The sequence below is a fragment of the Mustela erminea genome, chromosome 9 (assembly GCF_009829155.1).
Source record: "Mustela erminea isolate mMusErm1 chromosome 9, mMusErm1.Pri, whole genome shotgun sequence".
NCBI classification, from domain to species: Eukaryota; Metazoa; Chordata; class Mammalia; order Carnivora; family Mustelidae; genus Mustela; species Mustela erminea.
Window position 1 is genome coordinate 60,850,870 of NC_045622.1, and position 13,929 is coordinate 60,864,798.

The window sequence follows — 13,929 nt, forward strand, 5'->3', positions numbered from 1 at the left end:
TGTTCTTTGGGTGTTGAGTTTGCTAAGTTCTTTATAGATTCTGGACACTAGTCCTTTATCTGATATGTCGTTTGCAAATATCTTCTCCCATTCTGTCAGTTGTCTTTTGATTTTGTTAACTGTTTCCTTTGCTGTGCAAAAGCTTTTGATCTTGATGAAATCCCAATAGTTCATTTTTGCCCTTGCTTCCCTTGCCTTTGGCGTTGTTCCTAGGAAGATGTTGCTGAGGCTGAGGTTGAAGAGGTTGCTGCCTGTGTTCTCCTCAAGGATTTTGATGGATTCCTTTTGCACATTGAGGTCCTTCATCCATTTTGAGTCTATTTTTGTGTGTGGTGTAAGGAAATGGTCCAATTTCATTTTTCTGCATGTGGCTGTCCAATTTAAAGGAAATGATTCTTTTTTTTTTTTAAATTTATTTCCAGCATAACAGTATTCATTATTTTTGCACCACACCCCGTGCTCCATGCAATCCGTGCCCTCTATAATACCCACCACAAGGAAATGATTCTTAATAGATGTTTAAAATATAAGGAAAAGCAAAGCCACTGATTTCTGCACATTGACTTTGTATCCTGCCACATTGCTTAATTGCTGTATGAGTTCTAGTAGTTTGGGGACAGAGTCTTTTGGGTTTTCCATATAAAGAATCATGTCATCTGCAAATAGAGAGAGTTTGACTTCTTCATTGCCAATTTGGATACCTTTTATTTCTCCTTGTTGTCTGATTGCTGTTGCTAGGACTTCTAATACTATGCTGATCAAGAGTGGTGAGAGTGGGCATCCTTGTCTTGTTCCTGATCTCAACGGGAAGGATGCAAGCTTTTTTCCATTGAGGATGACATTTGTTGTGGGTCTTTCATAGATAGATTTGATGAAGTTCAGGAATGTTCCCTCTATCACTATACTTTGAAGCGTTTTAATCAGGAACGGATGCTGGATTTTGTCAAATGCTTTTTCTGCATCGATTGAGAGGACCATGTGGTTCTTCTCTCTTCTCATATTAATTTGTTGTATCACATTGATTGATTTATGAATGTCAAACCATCCTTGTAGCCCAGGGATGAATCCACCTGGTCATGGTGGATAATCTTTTTAATGTACTGTTGGATCCTGTCTGCTAGGATCTTGTTGAGAGTCTTATCATCCATATTCACCAGTGATATTGGTCTGAAATTCTCCTTTTTGGTAGGGTCTTTGCATGGTTTGGGGATCAGGGTAATGCTGGATTCATAGAAAGAGACTGGAAGTTTTCCATCTGCTTCAATTTTTTGAAATAGCTTCAGGAGAATAGGTGATATTTTTTCTTTGAAAGTTTGGTAGAATTCCCCAGGGAATCCGTCAGGTCCTGGGCTCTTGTTTTTTGGGAGGTTTTTGATCACTGCTTCAATGTGCAGAAATCAGTGGCTTTCTTATACACTAACAATGAAAATACAGAAAGGGAAATTAGAGAATCGATTCCATTTACTATAGCACCAAGAACCATAAGGTACCTGGGAATAAACCTAACCAAAGAGGTAAAGGATCTGTACTTGAGTAACTACAGAATACTCATGAAAGAAATTGAAGAATTCACAAAAAGATGGAAGACCATTCCATGCTCTTGGATCGGAAGAATAAACATTATTAAAATGTCTATACTGCCGAGAGCAATCCATACTTTTAATGCCATTCTGACCAAAATTCCACCAGTATTCTTCAAAGAGCTGGAGAAAATAATCCAAAAATTTATATGGAATCAGAAGAGACCCCAAATCGCTAAGGAAATGTTGAATAACAAAAATAAAACTGGGGGCATCGCATTACCTGATTTCAAGCTTTATTACAAAGCTGTGATCACCAAGACAGCATGGTACTGCCATAAAAACAGACACATAGACCAATGGAACAGAGTAGAGAGCCCAGATATGGACCCTCAACTCTATGGTCAATTAATCATCGACAAAACAGGAAAAAATACTCCATAGTGTATATGGACCACATCTTCCTTATCCGTTCGTCTGTTGAAGGGCATCTTGGTTCTTTCCATAGTTTGGCGACCATGGCCATTGCTGCCATAAACATTGGGGTACAGATGGCCCTTCTTTTCACGACATCTGTATCTTTGGGGTAAATACCCAGGAGTGCAATGGCAGGGTCATAGGGAAGTTCTATTTTTAATTTCTTGAGGAATCTCCACACTGTTCTCCAAAGAGGCTGCACCAACTTGCATTCCCACCAACAGTGGAAGAGGGTTCCCCTTTCTCCACATCCTCTCCAACACATGTTGTTTCCTGTTTTGTTAATTTTGGCCATTCTAACTGGTGTCAGGTGATATCTCAATGTGGTTTTGATTTAAATCTCCCTGAGGGCTAGTGATGATGAGCATTTTTTCAGGTGTCTGATAGCCATTTGTATGTCTTGATGGGAGAAGTGTCTGTTCATATCTTCTTCCCATTTTTTGATATGTAGGGGAGGTAAGTCATGAGAGACTATGGACTCTGAAAAACAATCTGAGGGGTTTGAAGTGCCAGGGGGGTGGGAGGTTGGGATACCAGGTGGTGGGTATTATAGAGGGCACGGATTGCATGGAGCACTGGGTGTGGTGAAAAAATAATGAATACTGTTTTTCTGAAAATAAATAAATTGAAAAAAATTTTAAAAAAAGGAAAAAATTATGCAGTGGAAAAAAAAAAACAGTCTCTTCAATAAATGGTGCTGGGAAAACTGGGCCGCTATATGTAGAAGAATGAAACTCGACCATTTTCTTACACTGTACACAAAGATAACCTCAAAATGGATAAAAGACCTCAATGTGAGACAGGAATCCATCAGAATCCTAGAGGAGAACATAGGCAGTAATCTCTTCGATATTAGCCATAGCAACTTCTTTCAAGATATGTCTCTAAAGGCAAAGGAAACAAAAGCGAAAATAAACTTTTGGGACTTCATCAAAATCAAAGCTTCTGCACAGCAAAGGAAACAGTCAACAAAACAAAGAGACTACCCACAGAATGGGAGAAGATATTTGCAAATGACAGTACAGACAAAAGGTTGATATCCAGGATCTATAATGAACTCCTCAAACTCAACACACACAAAACAGACAATCATATCAAAAAATGGGCAGAAGATATGAACAGACACCTCTCCAATCAAGACCATATTCTATATGTTTTTCATTACCACATGGTGAACCATAAAATATTGATATGCAACCTGCAGAAAAACAGTAAATTAGAATATGTATTTTTAATTTTTGTTTTTATAGTTTTCTTCTTCATTCTTCCACTGATATATACAATGCAGATGACATGTATTAAATACATCACACACCAATGACTCCCGTGTGTGTGTGTGTATTTGTATTCATATATTCATATATTCAACCATGTCCTTTTTTGAACTTCAGCCATATATATCTAATTGTCTATTTGACAAGTCTACTGGATATTTATTTCTTTTGGTATATATCTAAGAATGGAGATGCTGAATAATAGTGAAGATATACTTTTACCTTCTTAAGAAACATGCCAAAGAGTTTTCTAAAGTAGTTGCACATTTCACACACCTACTAGCAACTGTATGAGTTCCATTATTCCATGTCCTCTTCAGCAACAGATAATGTGAATCATTTTAAATTTAGCCATTCCAGGAGTGTAAAATGGAATCACTTTGGGATATTAATTTTCATTTCCATGGTAACTAATGATGGTGAATACCTATTTATTTGATATTGAACATTTTTTATCTTTTTTTAGAAGTATCTGTTTAGGTTTCTCCTTTTTTAATTAGTTTCTATTATTGTTTATTTTTAATTATATTTAATTTTTTTTTATAACACTTGTTTTTATCTAGAGTGATTTAATTATTTTTTCCTGCTTATTGTCTTCCTTCCTAACTTAGAGTGTAAGCATTACAAAAATAAGACTATTTCTTTATCAGCAGCATATATACTATATATACCTATTCCCATAGCTATTCCCACATTTAATAACAACAACTACAAAGTCAATGATAAGTACTAAGTAAGTAAATACTGGAAATATTTATGTCTCAAAAGGACTTTGAGGACTCAAGAGACTCAAGTCTTTCCATTATAATAACTGTTCTGCTTGGAATTAAATTCTAGCTGCCTAATTACATGGATTTCTTGTCATCCTAACTTAAGGATATGTTGCAAATCCCTTTAAATCTTTTTAATATTGAATTATAATCTAATGTCTCATTTAATATTTTAATTATAAAGTTCTTATTTCTTAGAGTCTGAATATTTACATATGAATACTTAAAGGCTATAATAGGCTCCAGAAAAATATTTTCAATTTTGTTTACTCTATACTTTACAAATATGTTTAAACCACCCCCCACCCCGAACACTCAATTTTGGTATCATCCATTAGCAATTTCTACAATTTGAGAACTTTCCTGCTGCACTGTAGATTTTCATTTCTGAGGCTTTGCTAAATGTCACTAGGTGGAAAATGAGTAATCCAAATAGAAATGTTCCATAGACAACATTCAACCTGCTTAATTATTTTGTTTGACTTACTCAATATTTTACAGTACATTTTAACACAGGCAGGTGCATAATTAGAGCAAATCCACAAATCCCCATATACCACATTTATGAGACTTTTTTCTGAAGACATTTAATTTGTCATCTCTGAGAATGGCCCCTGTCTCTACCTCTACGGCAGACAGCAGCTATTGGAGAGGGCTTTGAGGATACAAAGACATTGATTCACTATTATGTTATTCCCTCCAATAGAGCTCTCCAAAGATTAAATATTATGAACATGAGGGGTGGGACAAAATATGACACTGTCTTAATCACATGAATCCTGTTGTTCCTACAGTCACATGCATGGAATTTTTGGTTCTTTATAAACTCACTGACACACCAAAACTGGGCTTAAATAGTGAAAGGAGTTTAACTGATATTCTGCCTGCTGAGAATTGCTACTTACTATCTACATATTTAAACCTGAGGTCTACACCTACCCTCATAACTAAAATACACAAAAATAAAACTCACTCCCATTATGTTCTCTATCTCCTTGAATAGCACCAATATTTGTCCATTTGCCCAACACAGAATCCTGGAAGTTAAACATGACCTATTGCTCTCTTTCATCTCCCAAATCACATCAAACACTGTTCCCTGTTTACAGTATATGCCATTGTCTCTCCATGCCCACTACTATTTGTTTATATCAGGCTAGCATCATCTTTCACTCTGCTTACTTCAAACTCTAATATGTCCCTCCAACCAATTCTCCATTGTGATATTATGGAAATTCCCCTAAAACACAAGTACATTTTACATAATTCCTAGCACTGTTGACAGAGTATCAAGCTTGGGATGTGTCTTGGACAGAAAAACAAGAGGTCCAGAACCTGGTCAGTTCTATATTTGGGAGCTTTTTATTTATTTTTTTTTAATTTTTATTTCTTTTCAGTGTAACAGTATTCATTGTTTTTGCACCGCACCCAGTGCTCCATGCAATCCATGCCCACTCTAATACCCACCACCTGGTTCCCCCAACCTCCCACCCCCTGCCCCTTCAAAACCCTCAGATTGTTTTTCAGAGTCCATAGTCTCTCATGATTCACCTCCCCTTCCAATTTCCCTCAACTCCCCTCTCCTCTCCATCTCCTCTTGTCCTCCATGCTATTTGTTATGTTTATATTTGGGAGGTTTTTAAACCATTTCTCACTTTCCACTCCAGGGTCTTCTGCTACATATTAAGGCAGAGAATTAATTCCATGTTTTTCTATGACCTGAAAGTATAACATGGATGAGTTTGGAGGCCTCACACAGTGTGAAAATAGTAACCAGCAACTATGAAGATGGCCTATTGCAACACCACTCAATCCCATCCTTCCTTCTTTGTCCTTCTGGGGACCCAGCCTTGGAAAATTTTCATCTCTATATTGGTTTCCCTTTTTGCACTGTATACCTGATTGCTTTCCTGGGGAACATTATAATCCTCTTTATTATTCAGACTGAGCCTAGTCTCCATCAGCCCATGTTTTACTTCCTGGCAATATTGGCCTTCACTGACCTAAGCCTATCAACTGCCACTATCTCCAAGATGCTGGGCATCTTCTGGTTCAATTTCAGGGAAATACTTTTTGATGCCTGCTTTACATAGATGTTTATGATTCATCTATGCACTGGCCTAGAGTATGGGATACTCACAGTCATGGCTATAGACTGCTACATTGCCTTCTGCAATCCCCTGAGATATACCATGATACTTACGAACAAGGTGGTGACCATTCTAAGTATAGTCGTGATTGTAATATCTTTAACCTTTGTTATTCCTTGTGTGTTCCTCCTCTTGCTGTTGTCAGTCTGTGGTGCCGATATCATCCCCCACACCTATTGTGAGCACATGGGCATTGCCCATCTTTCCCGTACCAGTATCAGAACCAATAGTTTATTTGGGATGGTTGCCTTTTCTGTGGGATTTATTGACCTTATGGTAATTGGTTTCTCCTATGTGAAGATACTCTACACAGTCTTTCATTTACCATCATGGAATGATCAATTCAAGGCTCTCAACACCTGAGACTCCCATGTCTGTGTCATGCTCATCTTCTACATCCCAGAATTTTTCTCTTTTCTGACCCACCGCTTTGGTCATAGCATCCCTGGCTATATTCATATATTTCTGGTGAATCTATATATGATGGTTCCCCCAGCACTCAACCCTGTTTGTTATCTATGGGGTCAAGATAAAGCAGATCCGGGAGTAAGTCTTAAGAATTCTTAACCCTAAAGCTGTTTGGTCATCAGCTGCCCAAGCCTTGATTGATCACACACACACACACACACACACACACACACAACACACACACACACACACATATATATATAACACACACACACACACATACTATATAGTGTGTGTGTGAGAGAGAGAGTGTATGTGTGTGTAGCAGTTGGATTCAGCTAAAAGGAAAAACAAAATCACAATGCAGAGTTTATATTCTAAACACTTTCAAGTACTATTGCATTATACCTGTGCTTTATCCCCTACTGACTTTCTAAACTAACGTGACAAAAACTTTACCAGAGACATCACTCATTATGTTCATGTCCTCATTACATGTCCATGGTCATTGCTCCACTATTGGCTGTGTTGTATGTATGTGATTCAAACTTACTTTTCAAAACTAACTAAACTGAAATCTAAGAGAATTACTCAATTCACAAAAGGAAACTAAAAACTTAAATGGAAACTTATGTGCCGGGAGAATTATCATATATAACAAGTTATGTGAGATTTATATATATATATATATATATATATATATATACATATATATATATATGTATATATATATATATAATTTTTATACACTTATTTATATACTTTTTAAAATATATTTTTCCATTCAGGTGACAAAAAAGTGTGACTTTCTAAAAGAAAATATCTCTGGACTCCTGGAAGCAAACTGAGGGTTACAGAAGGGAGGTGGGATGGGAGGACAGGGTAGCCAGGTGATGGGTATTAAGGAGGGCATGTGTTATGATGAGCACTGGGTGTTATACACAACTAATGAATCATTGAACACTACATCAAAAACTAATGATGTACTATATGTTGGTTAACTGAATATAATTTTAAAAAGAAAGGAAAGAAAATACCTAGAAAGATAACCTCATTTCCTCAGCAAGCAATCTCTGAAGTTAATATTATTCTCTTAAGTCTGGCCTCTGGTGTTTCTTATGTACTTCCTAGTGACCCACATACCTCAATACCTATCGAGGTAAAGAAAGATTGAATCCAGGGGCACCTGGGTGTCTCAGTGGGTTAAACCTTTACCTTCAGATCAGGTTATGATCTCAGGATCCTGGGATCAAGCCCTGCATTGGAACCTCTGCTCAGCAGTTAGCCTGCTTCCCCTTCTCTCTGCCTGCCTCTTTGCCTACTTGTGATCTCTCTGTGTCAAATAAATAAATAAAATCTTTTTTAAAAAGTTTGAATCCAGTGAGAACTCAATAACATCTCAAATATTTTTCCATCACACATGCAGGGATCTTCTGTAATATAACTTGCTTCTAGCACCATTATTAAAACAATGGTCACCAAGATGAATCAGGATAGAACTTTGGTAGTAGACAGATACAAGTGATGACCCAAGGAATCAGAAATATATCACCATAACTTCTATCCATCATTATTTGAAAACTGTTTTCCAAGTTTTTAATTCCTTAATGCTTTGGTCCTTCCCCAACCAGGAGCCCAGCATGCTTCTCCAGACAGAAGGTACTCCCAGCAGAATCCCAGGTATCTGCAGAATTGTGTTGGTATATAATGAAAGCACAGAAGGGACAGGGCAGAGCACTGATCATTAGCCTACACCTGTACTAGTCAGATCTTCCCATTCCTGTGAGTTAGCTCTGTCCTGCCACTAGTTCTTCAAGATGGTGCCTACCACAATTTCTCAGGAAACTTTTTTTTAAAAGATTTTCTTTATTATTTGACAGAGACAGAGACAGCGAGAGAGGGAATACAAGCAGGGGGCAGTGGGAGAGGAGAAGCAGGCTTCCCGCTGAGCAGGGAGCCAGATGCTGGACTCCATCCCAGGAGCCTGGGATCATGATCTGAGCCAAAGGCAGATGCTTAATGACTGAGCCACCCAGGTGCCCCTCTCAGAAAAGATTTAAGATATTCCTGCTACTACATTTGGTTCAGAAACTGTAAATAATGTACCCTACCTCCCTCCTTTACAACTCATTCTAGATTTCTCCCACATACAATTAGAGTTTCTAGAAGTCACAACTTCTAGCCCTCATTGTTCATTGTCTCTCCTTCCCTGACACATCCTCTGAAGTGGGCATTAATATAAGCCATTTTAGATCTGAAAGTTTTGTGCCAAATCCCCTTAGATTTAGAATACCCCTTAGGCTATTCACATATTTTCCCCTAACCTCTGATTTTGAAATCTTACTAAGCCTCTCTTTACACCAAGTTGATGACCAGTTGTACTGCTCGTAGCACTGTCTGCATCTTTGTGGTTGACCCATGATTGAGGCTGCATGTGGCAACAGTCTCCTTCTACCCTACACATCATGAACTGACTCATTTATTAATAAACCTGAGATTTTTCCTCCCCTTCTATATACTCATAGGGAACCTTCATGAGACCACGGGTGTTCATTGTTGGGGTCTGTTATCAAAGGAACAAGACTGAGACAAAGTGAAAGTTATGCAAAGCTTTATTCTATGCCAAGCATTAGAAGTCAGACTGACCGGCAGGGCAGCCTCCAAAGAGAGTGACCCCATCCCAATCTCACAGGCTGGTTTTATAGGACATAACCACAGACCCAAGGTATGTGGCTTCTATTGTTAAGGCATTTACTCCTAGAATCGATACCCAGAACTGTTACCTGGAACTGCTGGGGCGTTTATGAAGTCCATGGATGTAAACAACAATATGGCAATATGGAGTCGCTCTGGCTAAGCAGGCCCTAATAGTTAAACAGGTTTTAACATTAAGTTGGCCCTAACATTCATGTAAATTTGGTAAGCCAAATAAGGTCTGGGGCAACAGCTAATGTAATGTGTGCAATCTGTAGTTGCTCTAGTCAACTCCAAAAATACTATTCTTTTGATAGAATGAGTTACTGCTATGTCTGTACAAGTTTATTATTTCTTGCCTCAGACAGTTGGAGCTATATTTTGAATGGTAGCTAGTTCTCTGGTGAAGTCTTTCCTACAAACTCCACGGAAACTGCTCTTTTTTGGTTCAGGGGTAATATATGATGCATTGATGAATAAGTTACTGCTGTGAACAACTGGGGCTCCATCCCATCAGAAACTCAAAAGAGACTGATGAGGGACACCAGGGTGGCTCAGTGTTTTAAAGCCTCTGCCTTTGGCTCAGGTCATGATCCCAGGGTCCTGGGATCGAGCCCTGCATCAGGCTCTCTGCTTGGCAGGGAGCCTGCTTCCTCCTCTCTCTCTGCCTGCCTCTCTGCCTACTTGTGATCTCTGTCTGTCAAATAAATAAATAATTAATCTTTAAAAAGAGACTGATTAAAAACAAGGTTCTATCTATATTTGTGTTTTAATAGTTAACAGAATTCTCAGGGCTTAGAAACTCTCTCCAATTTGAGACATCTGCTGGCTCAGTGGATGAAACTTCTGACTCTTGGTTTTGGCTCAGGTCATAGTCTCATGAGTGTTGAACTCCAGTCCTCTTCCAGCTCCACACTCATCAGGAGTCTGCTTGAAGATTCTCCCTCTGCCCTTCCCCCTACTGGCTCTCTCTCTCTCACTTTCTCCCCCCACCTCAAACAAATAAATAAATCTTCAAAAAAAAAAAAGAATCTGTCTATTTCATACAAACAATGCTCAGGTATTATGTGTTCAATATTTTAAATTATTATTACTGGCCCATATTTTAATCCTTATCATCTTTAAATCATTAGAAGAGCTATGTGTGCATACCATAAACTATGAAACCCTGGATCCAAAAGATAAATGTCCAAAGCACAAACTAACCTACTGCAGAGAATTTAGGAGTCTCTTAAATCTAATCAAACTCATTGCTAATTGTTGCACAATGCTCCATATCAAATCCCTGTCCTCCTGCAATGCATATTTCCAAAGACCACCCAGTTGCAGAACCAATAATAAATCACAAGCAACTTTCCATCATTCAGGATTGAAATTTCATTCCAATTTCTTTGTCTCAAATATGTTCCCTTTCCCCATATGGAAATAAGAATAAGAACACATTACACTTTGCACAACTCTATCCAAAATATCCATAGTTGTGTATATAAGAATGTAAATGCATGACCTAATAACAGCTGTATATTCAGGAACATAATTATTTCACTGTAAAGCCTACCCCAAGGAATCCCAGCCTTTTGTAAAAATAGGATATAGTGTATGAGGAAAAAGCAAATGGGGTCAAGCATATTGTTAAAGAAGAAGTTAGAGAAAAAGGGACTACAATGAATCTTAAGTTTTATTGAAGAAGACACAATATCCAAATTACCCAGGTTGAATTACAACTCATAGATATGTATTTCAGCCCATTCACACATTGTTGACTCAAAATTCATCCTATAGTATGAATGCAGAGATCCAGTTGTCCTTACTACCACACTTTCTTTAGTAACCTCTGTATTCCTTGCTTGATCTCCTGGGTTCGCACTCCATAAACAATGGGGTTGAGAGCTGAGAAGATGACATGGTGGAGAACATTGAGCAAGACTGGCACATCAGGGGAGACCTTCTTCTTCACCACAAGAGTGAGCACAAAGACCAGAAGGATGGTGCTGAAGAAGAGGATAAGAATGAAATGGGAGCCACAAGTGCTCAGGGCCTTGGCCACAGCACCCTCTGCCTTGAGTTTCAGCACAGCTCGAAGGATGAGGCTGTAGGAGAGGAAGATGAGGATGAGATCAGATCCTAGTAGTGTCCAGCCTACAGCAAACTGGTAGAGGCGATTGATGGTGATATCATCACAGGAGAGCTTGGAGACTGACATACTGGCACAGATACAGTTCTCAATGACATTTCTCCCACAGTAATTGAGTCGGGATGATAGAATGGGGATAGGCACTGTTAAAATACCATTTCTGGCCAAAATAAAAACAGAAGCCTTGGCTACAAATTGGTCAGTGATTACAGATGGGTACCTCAGTGGGTGGCAAATGGCCACATAGCGGTCATAGGCCATGACCATGAAAGTGCAAGACTCCATGGCAAGGAAGCAATTCATGATGTACATCTGGAGGAAGCAGGCATAGAAGCTGATGGACTTGAGGTCAAACCAAAAGATGGCAAGGACTTTGGGGATGACAGTGAGGCAGACCACAATGTCCAACAGGGAGAGAATGCTGAGTAGGTAGTACATGGGCTCATGCAGAGAGACCTCCAGCCGGATGGTGACCAGGAGAACACCATTGGCCCCCATGGCCAGGAGGAAGAGGAAGCTGAGGAACAGGGACAACCAGAAGTTCCAGCTGGGGGACCTGACCAAACAATTCAGGAGGAAGTCTGAAACCTCAGTGGAGTTGGTGCTGTTTGGGTGTGCTATCATCTTTTGTCATATATTTCAATAGTTTTCTTTTAGTGATCTGTAAAATTAAGGTAAAAATTAGGTACTGATGGGGTTGTGGACATTGGAGAGGATATTGCTATGGTGAGTGCTGTGAAGTGTGTAAACCTGGTGATTCACAGACCTATACCCCTGAGGCTAATAATACATTATGTTTATTAAAAAAAATTTAAATATTAAAAAATTAGCTACTGACTCAAGACACATGAATTTAGAATAATTTGCTTCTCTTGGGTGAAACCCATGAGTCCTAGCAGGTCATCCAGAGCCATGTGAATTCATCTGTGTATTCTTTGTGACATGATTCTAGGACATTCCTATCACTTTAAGCAGTATAAAGTACTGGGGAAATACAGTTTGTTTATACAGGTTTACTTCAAGGTTTATTTTTAATAGAAGTGTTTAATAGAATTCCTATTTCTCAACAGAAACTAAAGAGAAGAGAAGGAATTATTTAGTAAACTACTTTCTGACAGTTTTGTCCCCAAGTTTGTAAGTGTAAGTTTATTCCTTTTTGTTTTTGTTTTTGTTTTTTAATGATGACATAGACTACCACATGACAATTTAGCTATAGCAATATGCCCAGATAAGTAATATAGCTTGACACAAATAAGGACTCAAATCCATGTCCCTAGATCTCCATGCCATACCCATTCTGAGTTTCTGGCTGTAGCTTGCCTTAATTATAGACCTAAAAGATGATACCCTGGTAATAAAGTTAGTCTTCATGATCTCTAAGCAGTCATTTAATGAGGGAGGTGTGGATCCTGCCAAATAACCCAACTTCCTCCCTCTCTACATCTTCATATTATTAAGATTCTTAACTTTGAGAAGATAAAACCTTAAGAGGAGAAGGAGCAATTCCGCATAGCAATGTGAGAGCCATACCTGCCATTAGACAAAGTGAAAATTTGATTGTTCTGCTTGTAATAGTGTGAGGGTGATGAAGACTTACAGTTTTCACATCCCTTTTCTATTTTATTTTTCCATCTTCAATATAATAATCCAGGTACACATTCCCCTGCTACCAGACACAATTTAATGTTGCCATGTTCTCTTATCACTTAACCTCTTTCCCTGGCATTCTGTTAGGTAACATTGACAAAGAAACTGTCCTTCCTCTCAGGAGGAAAAAGTAAAACCACTCAGGGGACAATAAGTAATAGTAAGAACATATGCAAGAGTCTTACACAAACTATGAGGAGAGTGTAGGGTTGGCTGAGTCACTCTGATGTGGGACTTTGGCTGGTGAAAAGGAATTGTAAATGAAGTGAATTGGTCCTCTCCTTTACATGAAGGATGAAGGATTCTAAAGTTCTCATCCCCCTGAATTGTGAAAAAAAAGTTGAAAGATGGATGTAGGTTGGCCAAAGGTAAGGGTCAGGTCTTTCTGGGGTCCTTCAAATCATGCAGTCCATTGTAGCTAAATCTGTGTAGGCATTGCACCAAGACCTCTGTTTAAGTGTTATTTTCTGGGTATAAAACACTTTTTCATTGGAAGTTTAAGTACTTTCCTCTTTTTCACTCTTTGGATTCACTATATAACATAAATTTCATATTAGTTTGGGAAGTTTAATTGTACTCAAATATTCTAGGGCTTTATCCCATTGAATTATTTGGCATCCAGTAAGATATGTTATAATATCACATCACCAACAAGGGAATTTATATCTCCCAATCTTGTCCACCCATACTGTATCACACTGATCTTACTACTTCTACAGTAGGTTGGGTTGGAGCAATTTCTAGGACTCTCTGGATCTCATGAATAATTGTATGATAATGTGTGTGCCCCATCAGTCTTATAAAAACAAACAAACAAATCTCACCCATGATATAATGAATTGTTTTGACTACAGA

General features: G+C 38.4%; 1 protein-coding gene and 1 pseudogene across 1 annotated transcript; one reads left to right on the forward strand and one right to left on the reverse strand.

Moving 5' to 3' along the window:
- Positions 1-5,829: 5,829 nt before the first annotated feature.
- On the forward strand, positions 5,830-8,347 carry LOC116599819 (annotated as a pseudogene).
- Positions 8,348-11,103: 2,756 nt separating this feature from the next.
- On the reverse strand, positions 11,104-12,051 carry LOC116600082 (olfactory receptor 56A3-like). The gene has a single exon (XM_032360088.1). The coding sequence runs from the start codon at positions 12,049-12,051 to the stop codon at positions 11,104-11,106; it is 948 nt and encodes a 315-aa protein (XP_032215979.1).
- Positions 12,052-13,929: the final 1,878 nt, after the last annotated feature.